The 21660-nt window shown below is 36.0% G+C and overlaps 1 protein-coding gene across 1 annotated transcript in view; it reads left to right on the top strand.

The window, feature by feature from the left end:
- The first annotated feature begins 405 nt into the window (after positions 1-405).
- The window catches only part of LOC145284961 (focadhesin-like), a 219436-nt gene continuing 198181 nt past the window's right edge, over positions 406-21660 (top strand). Inside the window, exons 1-2 of the mRNA XM_080134064.1 lie at positions 406-526; positions 11779-11850. Coding sequence (XP_079990190.1) covers positions 521-526; positions 11779-11850 — 78 coding nt within the window. The 5' untranslated portion in view covers positions 406-520. The remainder of the gene's footprint in view (positions 527-11778; positions 11851-21660) is intronic.

The raw sequence follows: 21660 nt of genomic DNA, 5'->3' as shown, positions 1-21660 counted from the left end.
CGGCACTTGAATATTTTATTGATGCTACAGTGTACACCGTAATCACGTGATTAAAATTTTAGCAGACGAAAGATTGGGAGGCAAAGGAGTCCCGAGTTCTCTCAACACTAACTTCGAAATAAGAATACGACAAAAAATTCGTGTCAACAAAATTTATTTAGTTAAAATGCACATTTTAAACTCATCAATCGTGACAATCGTCCTTATACGCGCGCTAATTATGGGACATTAAAAAAAACGAACGAAACAGTACGCGCAAATTGGTCGTAATCACAAATTATTCTTTTTTTTTTTTAAGATAATAGCAAATAAAAATTCAAATATATCGATTAATGTTTTGCTATTCTCAAAATGACGATTCAATATAAAAAGTTAGATTCATTTTTGAAACGGGACCCGTTTTTACTTCGACACCGTTTTCAAATATTAACACCGGTTGCCATGTGTTATTTGGGTGATATTGTCAGCAGCTGACCGTTAAAGGTAGTAATATCCATTCAGTGCCTGGTCCTTTGCGAACATGCAGGTAAATTTATACAAAGTTATTATTAAAAAATATTTAATTGTGTCATTCAAACAGTCATTATATATCATCATGGATGCTGTTAGTATTTAAATACTTATGTTTTTTTTAAGCAATAGTTATAGTTGGACGTCAATCAGATGACAATCTTTCAAGTTGGGGAAAAACTTCATGTTGGACATTTCTTATTGGTAACTGTTTGGCGCGTATTTTTTATCTTCTTCTTCGATACTAATACAGAATACGGACCACGCTATTTTGTTAGATAGGATTTTCAATTTAAACTCAACGTTTACATTAACTTTTGTTTATTAAATTGTTAGGTGAAAGCACAAAATAATTACAAAACTCCGTACTGGTGTACAGTGTACCACTACCAGTACCACTGTAACGTTATTATTTCATCACGGTTCAATAAGTGTACCACTACCAGTACCACTGGTAGTGGTACACTTATTGAACCGTGATGAAATAATAACGTTATTATTTAGAAAGCCATTCTTAACATGGGGAGAGGAGGGTGTTTTGTAATTATTCTGTATTTTGACCTAACAATTTAATATCGGAAAGATGTTGTAAAAATTGAATTTAAATTTGAAAATCCTATCTCGGTACTCATGCAGAAAGTGATCTGTGCTGAAATAATAACGTTATTATTTAAAAAGCCATTCTTAACATGGAGAGGGGGGTTGTACCTATTCTGTACTTTAACCTTACAATTGAATAAAAAAAAAAACATATAAAACTTTAATTAAACGTGGAAATACGATTTTAAAAAATAGTGCGGCCGGATCACTCTCTGCATTAGCACCCCTATCTCTAACAAAATAACACGATCCGTATTTTGCATAAGTATCGAAATTATTGAGAAGATACTTAAATTGATAAAAGGGTATACAGAGAAAAACCGTGCAAATTTTTTATGGTATTTTCAAGTTTTACGGTATATTTTGTTTATTAAATTGTTCCTAGTTACTTGCCTCCCTACGAGGACAGAGTTAGATACAAAGTCGGTTTTAATGTGAGGAAAATTCAGCTCCCGAAAAGGGGGCACTCTACATAGCAACAAAAATAAAAATTGCCTCCATCATGAAAGATTTTCCGAGGACAGAAAAGGTGAAGTGTAGCATCAGAACAGATACTACACTGTGATCTTGGCCCGAACTGAAGAAAGTACAAAATAGTTACAAAACACCCTCCGCTCCCCATGTTAAGAATGGGTTTCTAAATAATGTTATTTCAGTACGGTGCCTTCTCTGCATAAGTAGCAATAAAAGTTCACATTCGTGTCGGAGACAGGTGTGTTATACGTTTATGGGTTAATATCGGAATGAGAACGATACTGTGGGAAAAAGCCACTCAAACTTCTCAAAGTAAAATTAGGAAATAAATTGCAACAAAGGTATGTTGCAACCTTTCTCTTTAGGTAATGTATTACCTTGGTCTTGTAAAAGATTATCAGAAATCAATTCAACTGGAAAAATAAGTCAACTCAATTACAACAATCTGTTCATCAACTGAAATTGGCGACAAAAAGAACGCGAGTGATGATCGTTCCCAGAAGACCCTATTATATGCTTGCACATCCAATCAGAACGATTGTACAACACCTATTGCTATAAAATTGGCGGGAATTTCTGGGGTAAACTTTCCATCTCTCCCTAGCTAACACCCGGTAAGTCCTGTTCTTGTATTTCCAACACACTCCCCCCCCCAGCCAAAATGAAAATCAACTTCCATTTGATTTTTATAGACGTCCAATGCTTTAAATGTTAATCCCCCCCCCTTAAACAACTGCGACAGAACCATTCATCTTCTTCTGGTGGTGGCCCGCTTATCCCTACACACCCAAAATGGAACCATAAATTGCATTGTTCACAACATATCATCGCCGACCCATCATCAGGAAGGTCACATTCAGGGCAAATCCAAAGTCATTCGTCATCTTGATCTGGGTCCTCTTCCTCCTGATCGCCTTCTGGTTCCAAGAGTTCCTCATTAACATCCAAGGTTTCTACAGCTTGCAGTTCTAATGAATATAAGTGGATTATAGTGTGATTGTGCATGATTGCATCACCTTGCATTACTTGAGCCGAATGCACCAGTCCATCATCTCTATAGAACAGTTTAATGACTCTTCCTAATGCGCAGAAGGGCCTTGCTTTGTTGGGTAATTTGATAAACACAATGTCTCCAACTTGGATAGTATTGCTGGTCGAAGTATTCAGTTCTAGATGTTGCTCTCTAAGAGAAAGCAGGTAGTCTTCCTTCCAAATTCTCTTAAATTCCTTTAGTAGCCCATCTCTATTTCTAAGAGAAGCTATTAATCTTTGTTTGGTGGGTACTTCGAATTCATTAATATCGGTGTTCTCCAAACGCACCAGAAAGTTGGGATTCAAATCTGGGTGCAGGAAGTGATTGGGTGTGATTACCTCCTAGACGGATTGGTCAGAGCTTATGTAAGTCAGAGGTCTATCGTTTACTGCAGGTTGTATGTCTGAGACCGTGGTAAGAAGTTCAATCTGAGAGCACACTGATCTTCCTATAGACTTATAAAGGCATTTCTTCAACGTCTTAATCAGCCTTTCCCACACACCTCCATACCAAGGAGAATGTAGTGGTATCCTCACATGTTTTAAATTGTAGATCTTGTATTTATTTTGAAACTCTTCTGCAGTGAGCGCCTGTTGAAGTAGGTTTCCTCCTGCAATGAAGGACTTAGCATTATCGCTATATAAGTGTGATGGTAAACCCCACATATTGGCAAATCTGGTGAAGGCCAGAACAAAGGAACGGATTGTCATGTCCTCTACCAATTCCAGATGCACTGCTCTTATCTCCATACATGTAAAAATTAATATGTAAACTTTAGACCGCTGACTAAGATTGCCAACCCACAGGTGCCCAATGTAATCCATACCAGTGAGCAAAAATGGTCTGACTAGATTGACTCGACACTTGGGTAAATTCGTTAATTTTGGATAAGTGAAAGGGATAGCATTAAACTTGTGACACAGTCTGCACTCCTTTAAGATTTTTTTGACTGCTCGCCTTCCTTGAGGGACCAAAATCCAGCCAAACGGGTCCTACTGAGAATAGTGGGTCCTCCAAGATGTTTGACTTCTTCATGCGTGTCCTTTATGATTAGAGCTGTCAATCGATGATTCTTTCCCAAAATCAACGGATTCAATACTTCGTATTTGTGTGTGAGATTTCTTCCCATCCTACCCCTTGAATGAATCAATCCGGCTTCATCCAAAAATAAGTTCAATTGCCCTACTCTAGCAGGAATCGGTTTTCCTTCAGGACAGTGCAAGAAATCCAGTTCCAAAGGGAATGCTTGCTCCTGCATTGATTTAAACAGTTTGTTGCTAACTGTGTAAAATCCTGTAGTTTGCCTCTAATTTTGTAAACAAATTCATATACCTTGGCCATTACACCCAATAGTTTTTTGTAGTTAGAAAATCTATTCAAACAAATGATAGATTCGTTGTTCCCACCCTCTAGAGTACAAAAGAGACCTACGCGGAGCACTTGTTTGTTATCAGCACTCAAACAGCCAAGGTCACTGTTTGGCCAGGAAATGGTCTTGTCTGCCAACCAAACCGGTCCGGAACATCAAAAGGAAAAATTTTCTGTAAACTTGGTTGTTGTTAATCCTCTGGTTATCAAGTCTACTGGGTTCTGTTTCGAGGGGACATATTTATAGTTTATGGTCAAATTATGTTTTTTCTTAATCCGTTCCTCCATACACATGATATCCTTTAATCTGTTTTTTACAAAGACACTCGTGTTGTTGGTTACCTTCGTCATTAACCAAGTCAATACAATTTGTGAGTTAACAGCCAGATTCAATTCTACAGTTCTCATTCTTCCATAGGTCTCCAATATCTTACCAATGCACTTTATAGCAAGGAAGGCAGCTAACAGTTCGAGGGTTGCCAGAGTTTTTGTCTTTAATGGCGCAACCTTAGCTTTGGCAAAGAGCAACGAACTCACCCCTTCTTCGATGATATAAATGGTAAATCCATAGGCCTTTCTTGTCGCATCCAAAAAGATGCATAAAGAGGCATCTTCATTTTCATTAAACGCTCTTCTTTTGAATGACAGTGAATGCAGCTGAGACAGTTCGTAAGAAAGAGATCTCCAAGCAGATTTCATTTTTTCAGGTAGTGTCTCATCTCAGTCCAAACCTGCCTTCCACGTGTCTGCTACCAGAATTCGGCTCTGAATCGTGACTGGGAGACAAACGGATAAGGGGTCAAATACTCCTGAAGCTGCAAAAAGTATAAGTCTCTTTGTGAGGAATCCAAATATATTTATGGTATGAGTTTGGCAGGCACTCAAAGGGCTCAATGATGTTCTCCGCTTCCTGGTCTGTGAACACCTGCAAATAATTTTCATACAAATTCCTTCTTTCTAAATCGCCTACAACCCTGTCAAGCACTTTGAGGACTACATGATAGAGTTAACTTTGGCTAGTTTATCAATATGCCATGGCAGTTGTACCCAATAACAATTTTCTTTGAACTCTATGTGACTCATAAAATTTTCCACCTTTTTGGCATCGTAGTCAGACAGTTCCTCTTCCGCAGAGATTCCCAAGGATTCGACACTGTATATCCACTCTAATCCTCTTTTCACCACACTTTCAATAAATACATCCGCATATGGGTCTGGATAAGTGAAGACAGCTTCAAGGACACTGTTAACTAGCTAACAGCCGGTAAGTCCTGTTCTTGTATTTCCAACAATACAGAGTGAAGTGAAAGAGAAACTTTATTGAGCTGCCATCTTACATTAAGTAAACTTCTTCTTTTGTAAGAGAGTTACCTAAGAAGGGGAGAGAACTAGGGAAGGCATTAGTGGGGGTTTGGTTACATGCAACATCTACCCCTGCCAGGAAGCGTGTTTGTTCTATTAAAAAATTATGCATAAACGATTTTGGTTTTTGAACCGGTGCTTGTGTAGATTGGTAATCTTTTAAACCTTATTATATACTTACATGTCATGTCGAAATTAGTATAAATTCATAAAATTACGAAAAACGATCCAGTAGAAAAATAATGACATATATAAATACAATTTATCTAAGGTGACCAGTTCTGTATTACTAACTTAACTCCTTTGATTATGTAGGGAAACTCATAGCTTACCTGACTAGCATAGGTGTCATGTTTATTTGCTTAAGGAAAAAAATAATAATAAAAGAAAGCTAAAATTGCAACGTTGCTTTGGTGAAAGTGCACTGGGGGACCACCCGAATATTTACCTTTAAGAAGTCGTTTTCTTAATATCCAACTGTTTACAGCTCCAGTCGGGTCTGCTGCTTAAAAAAAAAACATTTAATAGTGTCGCGGACTAGAATTATGAGTAAAACTGACACATGCATTAGCCCATGGTTACGAGTATAGTAATGTCTGCCCGCCAGTTTTTTTGGGGTTTTTTTTGCCTGTCATCTGGTGAAGTGGGTGCGCATGTGCAGAAATTGTCAGTGATTGTAGCAGACGATTTCTTTTTCTTCAGTTTCAGCAATTACTGCAAACAAAAAAAACATGCAAAATTAAATTCTAAAAAATTTTCTTACTCTTTTCTGTGCAAAAAAGTTTGTTTTTTTTTTCTTATACATTTATTTCTTTCCATTATTTTTTTGTTTTTTTTTTATTTCTGTAAAAAGTTATTTTAACATTTTCTTCAAGTGCCAAAAAAAGATGAATACCAATACTGTGGATTCCTGCTACGATTGTAGCAACAAATATTTCGACCCAGTAAAGGCATTTCACAAAGAAGACATGAGCAGGCAATTTCTGCAAAAACCTGGTGTTTTGCCGACAAGCGTTACTTGTCCGCAATACAAAAATGAGTGTTCGTTTCGAGAAGGTAAACGAGTCTGGAGGTGCACGCACTACACAAAAGTGGGAAAATCCAAAAAAAGAAAATATTGCGGTTTCACTGTCGCCGAAACCACAGGAACATTCATTGCTCAGATGCCAGCGTGGAAAGTAATAATGTTCGTCAATCATTTTTTAAGCACTATGTGGAATCATCGGACAGTACGTGAAAATCTGGACATTTCGCACCACTCTTCAGTTGATTGGCGGTCCTTCTGTTCCGAGATCTGTGAGGACTGGCTTAACAGCCAGGAACCCATTGGATGCGACGGGATAACTGTCGAAATCGACAGAACCCTTATCACGCACCGAAAGTATAATAGAGGAAGGATGGCTAATCAGATATGGTTTTTCGGCGGAATTGAAAGAATTTTAAAAAAAAAGTTTCGTCGTCGCGTTGACTGCCCCAGATGAAAAACGGGATGCCAAAACTTTGATTCCGTTGGTGCGCAAGTTTATCCTTCCGGGCTCAATAATTTTCAGTGATTGTTGGAAAGCATATACGAGGGGCGTGTAATAAGTAATGCCCCTGACCCACTTCCAGTTGTCTGATCTAGCTGAAATTTTGCATATGCAATGATTTATATCTCTACAGGTTATGTGGCAAATTACAGCTCTGAACTAATTGTGGTTTCTGTTTTGCAGGTGTTTGAACTGAGTTAGGTGTGAAATGGAGCCTGTTGAAAGTCAAGCAGTGATCCGGTTTTTGTATTTGAAAGGACGCACACCACAGGAGACTTTTGATGAAATGTAAGAAACGTATGGTGATAATGCCTAATCATATGACCTTATGAAACGCTGGCATCGTGAATTCAAACATGGCCTGAAGTCTGTGGAAACAGCTCCCAGACTTGGTCGCCCCCCCCCTTCTGCCATTGATGAGGCATCTGTCCGTCAAGTTGAGGCTGCCATTTTGGAAGATCGGCGCATTACTATTTGCCAAATAGCCCAAGATGTCAAGATTAGTACAGGGTCTGGAAACTATTATTCATGACCATTTGCATATGCATAAGGTGTCTGCCAGATGGATTCCCAGGTTGCTCACACCATTCCAGAAGCGAGAACGCGTCGAGTGCTCGAGGATGAATTTGGAGATGTGCCAAGAAGATGAGTCAAAGTTTTTCAAAAGACTGATTACACAGGATGAAACCTGGGTCCATCACTATGATCCGGAGACCAAAGCCCAGTCAATGCAGTGGAAGCACTTAGACTCACCACCTCCAAAGAAGGCAAGGGTGCAGCCCTCTGCTGGCAAGGTGATGCTCACAGTCTTCTGGGACCAGGATGGAGTAGTGATGACAGATTTCCATGCAAAGGGTACCACAATTACAGGAGCCTATTATGCTTCACTTTTGAGGAAATTAAGGGAAGCTATCAAAATCAAGAGGCGGGGCAAGATCAGCAAAGGCACCCTCCTCCTGCAGGACAACACTCCAGCCCACAACTCGCATGTCGCCAGATCAGAAGCACGGGCGTGTGGTTATGAAATCCTCCCCATCCTCCCTACTCTCCTGACCTTGCACCCTCTGACTTTCCCCTCTTCCCAGCTATGAAGTTATTTTTGAAAGGAAAGCATTTCCCAGATGATGCAGCCTTGATTTCTGAAGTCACGTCGTGGTTGGAGGACCAGCTGGGGTGTTCTACAAAAACAGTCTCCAGAGCTGTATCAAACGATGGGAGAAATGCATAACTCTGGGTGTTTCCTATGTAGGGAAAGACTAATAACTGTGCCAAATTTTCTTCCTTTACAAATCTCTTGAGGGTGACTTCCTTGGTCCTTGTTCACCAATCAGCTGGAGGTTGACAGTGAAAAACTGTCAGCCATTCTACTCATGAAAATGCTGCAACACGAAAAATATGCTGAAGAACTGGCAATCTTGTTGGATCCCTGGCCAATACTGTCCCCGGGTTGGTGTGGAACTTTGACTTGTTCATTGATAGTGAGTGTCTAATCAGGTCAGGTGGCCGAACTGGCAGCCATTCTCTCCATTTTAGCACGGAAGTTAAACAACCGATTCTGTAGGCGAAGCATCACTCAGTGACCAGGCTTATGAAAATGGATTCACATTCTAGGCGCCAGCACTTAGGAATTGCATCCACTTTGCATGAGACAGAAACTGCTATGAAAAAGACGAGTTGAAAATATGAGGTGGTTTTATTAGTTTTTCGACAGCTGAAAGATGTAAGATGTTATGGTTACTGGTACCCAAGGCAGTGAAGACGGTCCTGGTTTCATGTGCTTTGTGCCAGAAGTACAATGCTAGACAGGTCGTACCTCCCCATGTGGCTAATTTGCCTGCTCCATGTTATAATGGAGGTTCCCTTTGCAGTGTTGAATGTATATATAATTTTCTAGCTTGCATTTTTCAAATGCTTACTAAAATTATATATACACCTGACAATTCTTTTGTTGTTCTCAAAATCAACACAGAAACAAGTTTATCGACATATAAGTTTTATTTACAATTAGATTTTTGCCCATTGACAAAGATGTTTAGTTGGAAGGGTTGGTCGCGTGGAGAAATGTCAATCACACTCGATGGCTGTCGGTCTTTTGTGTTTTCTTTCTTTCTCTTCAGTTGTTTATGTTTTGTCTTATATAAGCATCAACCCACATTACTAGGATGTTGATAGTTAGATATTACATTCTTCTTTTTCATTTTGCATTGCGTAACCTGGAATGTAAACATTTCCTTGTTCATGGTGATAATTACAATTCTGATCATTTTTATGGGACACAAGAATGTAGATCAGCAATCCATCTGAAATGTGTGTCTGTGTGCACACCTCTGCTTTCCTCGGCGTCACCACTTTCAAGCATATGGAGTGGATTTCACTGATCACATTTGGGTTAGGAAGGCTGGTAAGTTATTTATGATTAACATTTAGCTATTATTACCAACACAGTTCTTCCTCTTTTCACTTTTCTCACCCTGGGTTGTAGGTGTCTGGGAAAGGAGTATTCAGACTATTAAGAATTGTCTTCACAAGGTGGTTGGTCATGGTGAGATGGATTATTTCACTTTACTGTCCATCATATCTGATATCCAAAGGGCTATCAACAACTGCCCTCTAACTTATCGAGAATCGGCAGGAATTGAGCTGGAGGCAATAACTCCCAACATGTTTTTGCAGCCTAATGAGAATCCTGGGCTGTTCTTGGGTCTGAATGATAAGGATTTTGTCTCCCATTTACTTCCCAGCTGCAAAAGGCTTCTCAACACCATGCAGTGTCTGGGAAAATTCTGCGCACTATGCTGAGTCCTCAGTTTTCAGATGAGGATCTTTTCTATTGTTTAGATTATTGTTCTCATCTTGGATACTGGGTAATTCCATCTCAAATCATCCAGAAAAAAAAACATCTTTGACACCCTTTTGACTCAGATTTTTTCCAAACTTTCATCATATGTTGGTATCATAAAAACTAGGGAATCCTGAAAATTTGAGCTTTTAACTCTAAGCGGTTCCGGAAATATCGCAATTTTGGTAATTTACATATATCACGTCGAACCACAAATTCACAAAATTATGAAATTACGTTTTTGGGCATAAATCAATTTCTAGACTAGTTAGAACCTTGAAAATTTGCATGGACAAGGTTTTCCACATGAGGAATCGAAAAACCATGTTTAAAATCTCTGAAAATGAACTTTTTCTGAGTTATTGAACTTTTAAGCCAAGATTTGGGTATTGATCTAAGGCGGACAAAAAACATGTGGCACTATTGGAAATTGATTTCTTTTTGTTCCTAGACATTCTTGAGAGTCTGAACTTAAATTCCTCCAAAAAACCTGTCTCGTTCTTTTCTCGTTAGCTCACAATCGAATCTCAAAGGTGGGCAGTTTTACGGGTCTCACTTCCAGACAGAGCAGTGTACAAGGAGTCACTTGACTTCACCATAAACAGGAAATCCTGAATTTTATTTTGACTTACTGTTCATTTAAGAAGTGGTATTGCTGCTTTCTGGTGTTTCTTTAAGTTGGCTGAAACTATTTTGTTTGTTTTTTTGTTTGATGCAAGTAGTAGGTAAAGCCAAGTAACCGGATAGCTCACAATCGAACCTTAAAAATTGGCCAATTACAGTGGGCAATCTCAAATAATAAACTGTATGTGGTGAGGATACAATGTGTTCGTAGCATTTATGAATCCCTAAAAATTCTCACAGCCCCTTACTGGAATCAAGGTTTTTGATTAGCTTAGCACATCATGCACAGATATTTGGATGTTGCATAGCATGTTTTCTGACACAGGAGGAAATATGGGGGCTGATGGTCTTGGTCGCATTGGATAGAATTAGCTGCAAAGAGTCTGATGCTGACAAGATTACCTCAGATCCATTGATGATAGTTGGAATAGAGCACACACTTTTTAAGCAGCACTGTTTAATTCACGAGGGTAGTTTTTGTTTTTGTTTCATCAGCCATGACCAGACACAAGTAATTTGTCATTTGTTGTTCATAGTAATTTGTAATTCATAGTACTGCTCACACCAAGGATTGAACTTCCGCACTCATATTCAGTTGTAAAGTTACAGTCGTCTTGAAGTTGAATGTTCAGTTCAAAGTGTAGGCAATACTAAGAAAAAAATTATTTAGGATTTCTAACCGATCATGGCTGATGAAACAAAGCAAGCTACTCTTGTGGATAAAATAAAGGATTCTGTTTCAAATTCTGTAAAAATTCACAATTTTGATATAAAAATTCTTTATTCGACAAGATGCATGTAAAGTAGATGAGATGAGAACCATAGTCCAAATAATTTTCTGATCAATTTGAACAAATTAAATAAAACACTTATGATGAAAATTATCGATTGTAATATATCTCATGTAGTTTCTGATATTTGACTGAACACACAAAATCTGACTTTCTTTTGTATCAAAAAAATAGACAATACCAGCAGGAAGACCTGGCATTGTCCGGGATTAAATGAGAATCATTACTGTGTATATTTTTTAATATTTATAAATTTCTGAGTCTTTCAAATCCAAAATAAATTAAACAAGTAAAATCAAAATATAAAATACAAGAAAAAAATCCAAGTTGTATATTTATCCATCTTGCAGCTCATTCTTTTGACATAATTCCAATTAGTAACTCTTCATATGTAAGTGGAGTGAAATGATTTGTCACTTATTATTTATTTGGGTAGAATTAGCTGCAAAGAGTTTGACTTTGATGCTGACAAGATTATTTATTCAGATTGTGGCACTATGAAGTCTTTCTATACATAGACAAATCTTTGAAATAAGGCAACAAAAATCTTTTCATGTAAAAAAGAAGAGACTTGAAAATTGTTACAATTTTTTTCCAATTGTTTATTTCTTTTTATTTATTTATTTTTTTTTTGTTTTTGTATTGCAGGCTGCTCTTAAATTGAAGTCCATTATCCTACAGAAAAAGAAACCTGGCCCATTGTCATCTGGTTCCACAGAGGTAATACTTATATATGTACTAGCAAAAGTACCCGTCGTTGACTGGGTTAAAAAACAGCCTACACAAAATGGACTCTGATTTATGAAAGTATGATAGGTAATGAAAAGGAAGGGTTGTAAAGAGATAGCTTCGAATTTGAGGGTATCAAAACCAAAGCAAAATATGATGAAAGTAAAAATAAAATAGATAAACCCCATAATTTATTATACCATACCTGTTCACACTGAAACACTTATCAAAATATTCTGTGGATCTATATTAAAAAACCTTGTTTAACTTTGTGACATATTTCCATTCTATGGAGGTCAGGCGCGAACGAACACCCCATAATTTTATTATACTATATTTCTGCAAACTGAAACATAATTATCAAAGTATACTTACGCAGATAGATATGAAAAGTCTTTATTAAAGTTTGTGCCTATTTCCATTCTATAGAGGCCAGGCGCGAACGCAGACCCCACAATTTTATTATACCATCCCTATTTAAGTTGAAACATACTTATCAAAGTATTCTTATGTACATCTATATCAAAAACACTTGTAAACGTTTTTTATTTTAATTTTTAAATTTTTTATTTCTATACTTTGTTGGCCAGGTGCGAACGCAGACCCCACAATTTTAATGAACCACCGTTCTGCCAAACGTACCCATTCCTGCGTCTCGATACATCTTCTATCATTATATGTAATCAGTTTTTTAAAATAGTCAACCATATAGGAGCCTGTTCGTGACCAGGCACACACACATGCACACACACACAGACATTCAGCTTTACATATATATATATTTTATTATTATTTTTACAACAGTAATCTACGGACATGCATGCTTCTAAACATGTGTATATATATATATATATATATATATATAAGGCTTTTAGCTTATTAAAAAAAGGACTAAAGTTATAGCCTGTTGATTTAAAATGAGTGCTTTATGCCAAACTTCTAGAGTAAATGTGGTATTATGATGACTCGTGTATTGAATGGATACCATAATACTTAGTTTGCTGCACCTTATAGCAAACATCCCTCAAAATTTCAGCCAGATTGACCTAGTAGTTTCTGAGAAAAAGTAAAATGGACAAACAAAGAAAAATATATAGGGGAGGGGGTATCATTACTCTCATCAAACCCGGACTTGTCTTTTGTAGAAGTAGTGTCTGCTATCGCATGCGTCATGGCATATCTGAGAGTCAACTAGTCATGTAAGATGATGTTCACAGGATTCCTTGAAGTTTTGTGCTTTGCTGAGCTGGCTGCAGTCAAAACGTTGTTGTTCTCTGTCTTGTTTCCTTTTAGGTGGTGTTCAAAGGATTTTCATGGTAAGTCAGGAGATCAGGAGTTCATCCAGCAGTCACTTACCACAGACACAGATGGAGAGATGCAGACGTCTCCTCTGTTTCTTAGATCGAGGATGTCTCCACATTGTCTTCTGTCATTTTTTGTGATTGTGTTCATTACAAGTTTATGTTCTATACATTATATATATATATATGTTCGTTACTACAAGTTTATACATTATATATATATGTTATACATTATATATATATGTTATATATATATGTTATACATTATATATGTTATACATTATATATATATATATATACGTTATACATTATATATATACATTATATATATATGTTATGTTATATACATTATATATATATATGTTATGTTATATACATTATATATATACATGTTCTATACATTATATATATATATGTTCTATACATTATATATATATATGTTCTATACATTATATATATATATGTTCGTTACTACAAGTTTATACATTATATATGTTCTATACATTATAGATATATGTTATATACATTATATATATGTTATATATATGTTATATACATTATATATATACATTATATTATATACATTATATATATATATGTTCTATACATTATATATATATGTTCGTTACTACAAGTTTATACATTATATATGTTCTATACATTATATATATATGTTCTATACATTATATATATGTTCTATACATTATATATATACATTATATATATATGTTCTATACATTATATATATACATTATATATATATGTTATATACATTATATATATATACATTATATATATATGTTATATACATATGTTCTATACATTATATATATGTTATATACATTATATATATACATTATATATATGTTCTATACATTATATATATATATCTTGTAAGAATTGACGAATGATGTTGCAGTTCTCGATACTTTAGTGACAGAATAAATCTCCATTTTGAGAATCTTTCTTATCTTAATTTTTAGCCCCCCGACAAAAGGTTGGTGGACCTGTAAATTCCCCCTTGTCCGTTCGTCTGTCCTTTCCGCAATTTTCTCAATAACTGCGCCTTGAAACTTTTGGAAATTTTGCATAAACATTAAACATGGTATGAGTAAAAAAGTAACAGAACTGATTTTCCGGGAAATCCCCCCCCCCCCTGCCGGATGCCTTTCGGGTTAAAATTGACAATTTTGTGCTTATTATAAAAAATTGATGCCTTTAATTTTTATAATACTTTCTGAAAAGTTGTATATAACTGATTTCTATATAATTTTGTTTATCTATACTTCACGATAACTCTTTTAGGGCTAATAAAAATACTCCATTTTTGGGACTATTTTACCATATTTGTCCAAAAGTTTCTGTGTATGTCTATTTATTAGCAGTTTTACATGGTTCTGAACTCAAATTTAAATATAGCTTCCATACATTTATATCAGATCTACCTCTGCATTCCATGTTTAAAAAGGATGTAATTATCAGACCTGACAGAATGGTTAATTGTAGGTATAGACCAATTCATACCATCTAAAAAATTCCAGCAAAAATCTAACAGTCAGCCATGGTTCTCTCCAAAATGTGCTGCTGCCATTGTGCACAGAAATCACTTTTTCCATAGCTACCAATGTAATAGATGTACTGAGACTAAAGTCCCTTTCAGGATAGCCAGCAACCACTGTAAAAGAGTAATAAAAAATGCAAGAGAGTTGTATGCTCAGTCTGTTAAATCCAAAGTAGTTGAGCAGTGGCTTGGTTCCCACCAGTTTTGGCAAATAATAAACAAGATCATGAACAGAAACATGCGTTCTATCCGGACAATCATTAATGGACCTGAGGTCATCTCGTCAGCATCAGACCAGGCCAAACTATTTGCCAAAAACTTTGCAGCTAATTTTACCCTATGCGCCCAAGGTCATCAACCCCCCGTATTTCCTCCTTTAACAGACAATATGCTATGTGACATAGAAATATCCGTGCATGATGTCGCCAAGCTAATCAAGAAGCTTGATTCCAGTAAAGTAACTAGCCCTGACGGCATTCCAATTATAGTAGGTATCCCAAACCAAAATTTTATTTTTATCATATCTAAAAAAAAGTAATGTGGGCATGTAGATTTTTGTAAACCATTTACAAAAATACCAAATTTATTTTGGTAGGTCAATCAGCCATCAAGTTATGATCATTCAAAGTTTGTCAGAAAGTTGAAATTTGCTATCGTGGCCGAGAAGCCAAATTTCATAGTCTATAACTAAAAATGTAAGCTACTAACAAGTGAAAAATCCTTATAAATGTAATGTCATCTTGTAGCAGATGAAAATTAATACAAATTTAGGCAATAAATATTAGATGAAACCAACTTAAACACTAGGCAAAATCCCTCTATCAACGCGAAAACAGTGAAAATACGACACAGAAATGCAACTTTAACTGTTCATATCAATTTCATTTTAATAGCTAATGTATTGAATCTTCTTAGTATGATTCAAAACACATTAGAGATCAAGATAATTCTTTCTTTTAATTATAAATTGATAAAACCACTCAATTGTGGACCATGTAAAAGCAGTCAAACAGGCAATTTTGTAAAAAGGGCAAAAAAGGTAAAAAAAAATGAGTCAAAAGTATATGTTACTGAAATTGTTATAAAACTGTAACGATTGGTGGTAGAAGCTTGAAACTTTGCAACTTTACTAATTTTTGGGTGAGGAATTCAAAAAAACGGTTGCCTTGTTTCTAATAACAAAACTTTTTGCCACAGAAATACTTTTACTTTGGGAAGTTTAAACTCGCCAAAAAAGCACCGACAACAATAATATTTAGAAATTTTTTATACAAAAAAAAGGCACAAATCATTTTTTTTAAACATTGAAAAACTTTCAACTTAAAAAACAAGTAAGAAAGATATTTTAGGTCTTACTACAATTCCTTTCTTATCGATCTTCTCACAGAATTCTTTCATAGGCTTCTGCTATGGTAGATATCTCAGGAACCCTCCAAATCCTACCATCACTTGAAACTGGCATTACCTCAAAATCCCATCTGTAGACAAATGCTGACTCTACTTGTGCAATGTCATCTGATAAAGGCCATCGAAAATAATCTTTTCTACTTTTTGTTTGCGTTAAAAATTTTACTACAGCGCTGGATGCAGATATAATATCAATGACTTGGCCAATGTAAAAGTTGGTATCATGGTAGACAGCTACCCATTGTCCTTGATGTTCATAACTGAAGATATCCTGAGATGGATCTTCATCACAACTGCAGGAGTTATCTGAATGTTCAGCAGATTCACTTAGGGAAGACATTTTTTGTTGCTTTGGTGGAGGTGGAGATGAATCAATTGGATTTCTTCTCAAGTAGTCAGAGAGAGCAGCTTCTAGTTGAACTTTATTTCCACGGGTGTTGATTTTGACACCTAAAACAACCTTGAGGTATCTCAATTGGTCTTTGAGTGCTTCCAAACCACTTTCTGAAATTTTTTTTATCTGTTTATCAGACTTCACTGGACCACCATGCTTAATAACAGAGTTAATAATTCTCTCTTTCTCAGCAGCAGCTTGACGTTCTTTTTCCTTCTTTAATCTTTCATTTTGTGCATTTTTTTCTTGGACACGAAGTTTCACAAGGGCTTCTTGTTGTGCATGTTTTTGTCGCAAATGTTTTGCATGTTTTCTGGAGATTCTCAGAATGGATTGCCTCTTTGTTAATGGTATTACTTCCAACCAAGCTGTTGTCCGATTGCGCTTAAGCATATTTGAAGATGATCGATTATGTAGTGATGCATGTCGTTTTGTTTGCATGCTAAAATCTAAATCTCCAAAGGCATGCTCACCTGACAGATTTGTTAAAGGGCAGCTCTTCAAGGCATCTCTCGTCTCCTGATCTACATCTTTTCCAAAAGCACCTCCTTCTAAAAAGTCATGCAACTGGTGCTTAGTGCCAATGAGGAACTTACTGAGTATCTTGCGCAAACATTCTAAAACAAGTTCAGGGGCTGTGAGACTAATACAGAGAGACACATTGCCTTCCTCAAAGAATTCCCCATTAAATACACCTTTACAGTCAGATTTTAATAACAACTGGGGATTGTTGATCCAGCATTCTAAACTTGGAGCCATTTTCTTGATATAGTGATGGAAGTTAACATACTGAACAGTGCTGTTAACAAGTTTCCAGAAAGGTTTGGTCAAATTAATGTTCAGGAAACCAACTGCAGCAAGTAGGGAATGTAGTCTCTCATCAGAAATGTCAGCCAAAACACTCTGTAATTTCATATTGCAAGATGTTGCAAACACAGATAAAAATAATTTTATGTGCTCTTTATGGTGATATATTGCCAGGGCATTTTCAAATAGAGAATTACACCTATTTGCCCGATAACTTGTGATTTGAGATTGGTACCCTTCTTTGCTGCAGAATGCCAGCCATTCTGTCCTGCAACCACTTTTATTGTTTATGAGTGTATGTACGGGTGACGATAAAAAAAAAAATTAATATGCGTTCTGTCACAATTTCTGTTAATGCTGACATAAAAAGTTTTTATGTAATTATTTTCAAATTTTAGGACAAAATAATTTAATATATTTGCTAATATATAGCCTTGGAACTGAGTTTTTATATTTAGTCAGTTTTTTTCTACAAAGCGTAAATGTTGACATGTTTTACGAATCCAAAACAAAAAATTAGTAAATAAATAATGCTTATTTTAAGTAATTTATTTTAAATAATTTTTTTTTAATTCTCTTTTTTTTTTCATAATTAAAAAAACTTATGTTTCTGAATAATAACAAAAACATATACTGTATCGTCATAAGTCACTAGCCGAACCTTTTGTGGGTTTGTATTACTGTACACATAGATTCGAAAAAGTTGTCAAAAAACAAATATATAACAAATAAATGTTATCAAAGGCAAGATAAGTTACTTTTCTACCAAACTGGATATAATTTTCGTGTTTTTATTCAATGTAACATGTTTATTCAGCTCGAAAAACATACAGTGTTTACCGATGTATTGGAAAATTCAAGATGGCGTCCGACTCTCTCTTAAACACGGTAAGTTCGGGGGGAAAAGGTGTTATAAATAATAAACTAGACAAAATACTGTTAGAAATTCGCTCAATGTATATTACCGTGACATATATTCGGTGTTTTTTTAATAGTATTTATAAGGGAAATTTTACTTTATTTACTAGTTTTCGCACCTAAACTAGGCCAGTTTGGGATACCTAATTATAGTGTTGAAAAACCTTCAACCAGAACTTGTTCCAATACTCACAAAACTATTCAAGTGTTGTCTTAAGGAAAATTGCTTCCCAACACCCTGGAAAACCTCATCAGTATGCCCTGTATTTAAGAACTCAGGTGATAGATCATCTCCCTCTCAGTACAGACCAATAAGTCTCCTGTGCGTCATGAGTAAGTTGCTAGAATCCATATTAAATAGAGAAGTAGTCAACTATCTTAGCAGAAATAACCTTCTTAGCGACACGCAATATGGTTTCCGCTCTGCAAGATCTACCGCAGATGTACTAATGGTTATATTTCATAGGATTAATGAATCTCTCGACAAAGGCTTCCTTTCTAGTGCAATTGCTCGACATATCAAAGGCCTTTGATAGGGTATGGCATAAAGGCCTATTTAACAAGATTTCCAGCTACGGTATAGCTGGAAATATCTTCTCAATTATTAAATCATTTCTCTCTGATAGGCTCATAAGAGTAGTAGTTGATGGGCAGAAATCAGATGCTCTATTAATGCTGGAGTCCCTCAGGGGTCCATCCTGGGCCCAACTTTCTTCCTGATCTACATCAATCTCCCAAAACACATACTTAAATCATTCGTTGACATCTATGCTGATGACACTACCATCTATGGCAACACATCAAAGGCTGTAAATGACCAAGTTCTCTCTGATTCTCCCTCCTCGGATCTTGAGCGCGTGGTACAATGGGGTGGCTGGTTACTTTTAATGCATCTAAAACCAAGCTTTTTACATCATCAATGCTCTGATCCCCATCTTCTATCAATTGAAATGGATGGCTCTCATCTCGGAGAAGCTTCTGGGATTGACCTTTACTCCTGATCTGAAATGGAACACATACATCAAATCTATTGCCAAGGTCGCTGGAAAAATGGTGGGATCTTTCTACCACTCCAGCAGATATCTCACTGCTAATGCAATTTTCTTTCTATATAAAAGCCAAGTACGTCCAGGGATGGAGTATTGTTGCCACATCTGGGCAGGAACGGCTAGAAGCAGCTTATCCTGCCTGGGATGCCCTTTTCTCTTCTCTGCAACCTCTTTCCCACAGAAGGGATGTCGCGAGCCTGTCTTTGTTTTATCGTTACTTCCACGGCAAGTGCTCATCTGAGCTCCAGTCTCTGGTCCCCCCTCACCAATCTTTCTCAAAAAACAACCAATGTCAATAACTTTCCCCACTCTTTAACTGCGCCTAAATCAAAACATAGATTCCATGAGCAGAGCTTCTTTTTTAGAACTGCACACCTGTGGAACTCTCTTCCATTTGCCTGCTTCCCAGCTGACTACAACTTGGTTGTCTTCAAGTCCAACTTAAACAAATTCTTCATGAACTGCTCCCTTAAGTAAACCAATCTACCAAATTTCCATTAATATTAATAACGACTACTACGATATTATACCATTGATTATTATACACTCAAAACCCTTATCCTCGAGTGGCCTCAGGCCCTTGATAAGTAGTGATTCCTATGTAAAAAAAAAATGTTAGGGTTTTAAGGCTAAATGGGGGTAGGCAAATGATGGATTTAGTCATTTCTTTTTTTGTATGGTGCAGAACTCAAATTTACATAAAACTGCACCGTTGTTCATTTTCACCAGGATTTGACGTCCCCTGGGGGATTTTGGGGCTAAGTGGGGGAGGGGGCAAATGCTCAACTTAGTCATTCTTTTTATGCCTCATTCATTGTGCACTCACAGGGGACCATGGATGCTTCATTTGTTCTTATTGTAACTAAACAAAGTTATATAGAAAATGACAAAACACTGATATGGCTTGCAGAAAGAAAAAACGATAAAAAGAAATATAGATGAGAAAGAACGAACAACAACAGAAAGGGACAATGCAGTACACGCACATATGCACACACAGTTTAGCAACTTAGAGATTTACCATATTGCTAATTATATTATTGTTTTTTTTTTAATAATGAGTTATTTCTGTGGCACCAGAACTATCATAAAAACAAAAAATATATTGTTTTAATCTTTTATTTATATATATACTAGCGAGGGGTACCCGGCGTTGCCCGGGTGTTTGTAGGTGTGTGTGTGAAAAAAACCCGAAGAAAAACAGGTGCCCGTGAAAAAAAAACGAAGCCTTGACAACGCACAGTTGGAAAATAGTAAAGTGTGAAAAAAAAAACATGTGCGCGTTTTTGATTGACGTGACGGCGATAGGTATTCAGCAGTTAGCATTTTGTGCAGGACAGTTTTTAATGAGGTCAATAAATCGGTTTGTTTGTTTTTAAAAACCCGCTCCCTGTTTATTAGGGGGAGCGTCTCGTCTCGAAATGAAAGCTACCGTCTGATATGACGAAGTCGACATTGACCAAACGTTACTTAGCTCTTTAGAGACCACTGGCTTTCAATGATTAGAGTCGAGTTTCGCTTTTTGTTTATACCGAAAACCAAATGTAACGCATGCCGACGTGGGAAATGTCGAATAATTAACATTTGAAAGTCAATAAAATTAAATAGACAGGTGAACTCCGTGGTTAAGTGTGAGATATTACAATTTATAGATGATATAAAAAGTTTTAAGAAGTTGTGAAGCGAGCGAACGCTTCTCTGAAAGAAGCCTTTTGTGGACATCGAAGAAAAGCGTACATACATACATACATTTTCGCTTTTATATATATATATATATATATATATATATATGTATATTAGTGATGGGACAATTCAAAAATTTTCCCAATTCCAATTCTTTTTAAATTTCTAAATATTTAATTGGATATGTTTTTTTTTTATTATTGTAAAATACCATATTATGTCTGCATATATTTTCACAGACATAAAAAATACACTTGGTATGGCCGGGGGCATGTATTACATGAATAGATCTTTTTTGATATTTTTCTCAACTCTTTTCATCGTAATTGATTGAAAATAGTGAAACAACTAAAAACATTTCTTTTTTAAAACAAAAACGATATGTGCTTATTGTTAGCTGACAAAATCCTATTTGAATGTTTTCATAAACCATTGAAAATAGTTGACGATGGTATGCAAAATAAGACGGTGTAGGAACAGAAAAGTAGACATGTTAAGAATGAGTTTCTAAATAACATGGTTACTATTGAGAAAAACATTCTTAACCTGAGAAGAACAGAGCAGAGATGTATTGTTAACTATTCTGTATTGCTACTGTTAATATGGCAAATGTAATAGATTGATTTGTTTTAATGTAAAAAGAAACATACATAGAAATACCACTATTTCTAATGATATCAA

Source organism: Euprymna scolopes, chromosome 9 (genome assembly GCF_053919585.1).
Source record: "Euprymna scolopes isolate OS-2025 chromosome 9, ASM5391958v1, whole genome shotgun sequence".
NCBI lineage: Eukaryota > Metazoa > Mollusca > Cephalopoda > Sepiida > Sepiolidae > Euprymna > Euprymna scolopes.
Note: the sequence above shows the minus strand (reverse complement) of the source record. Positions and strands in the feature narration are given on the sequence as shown.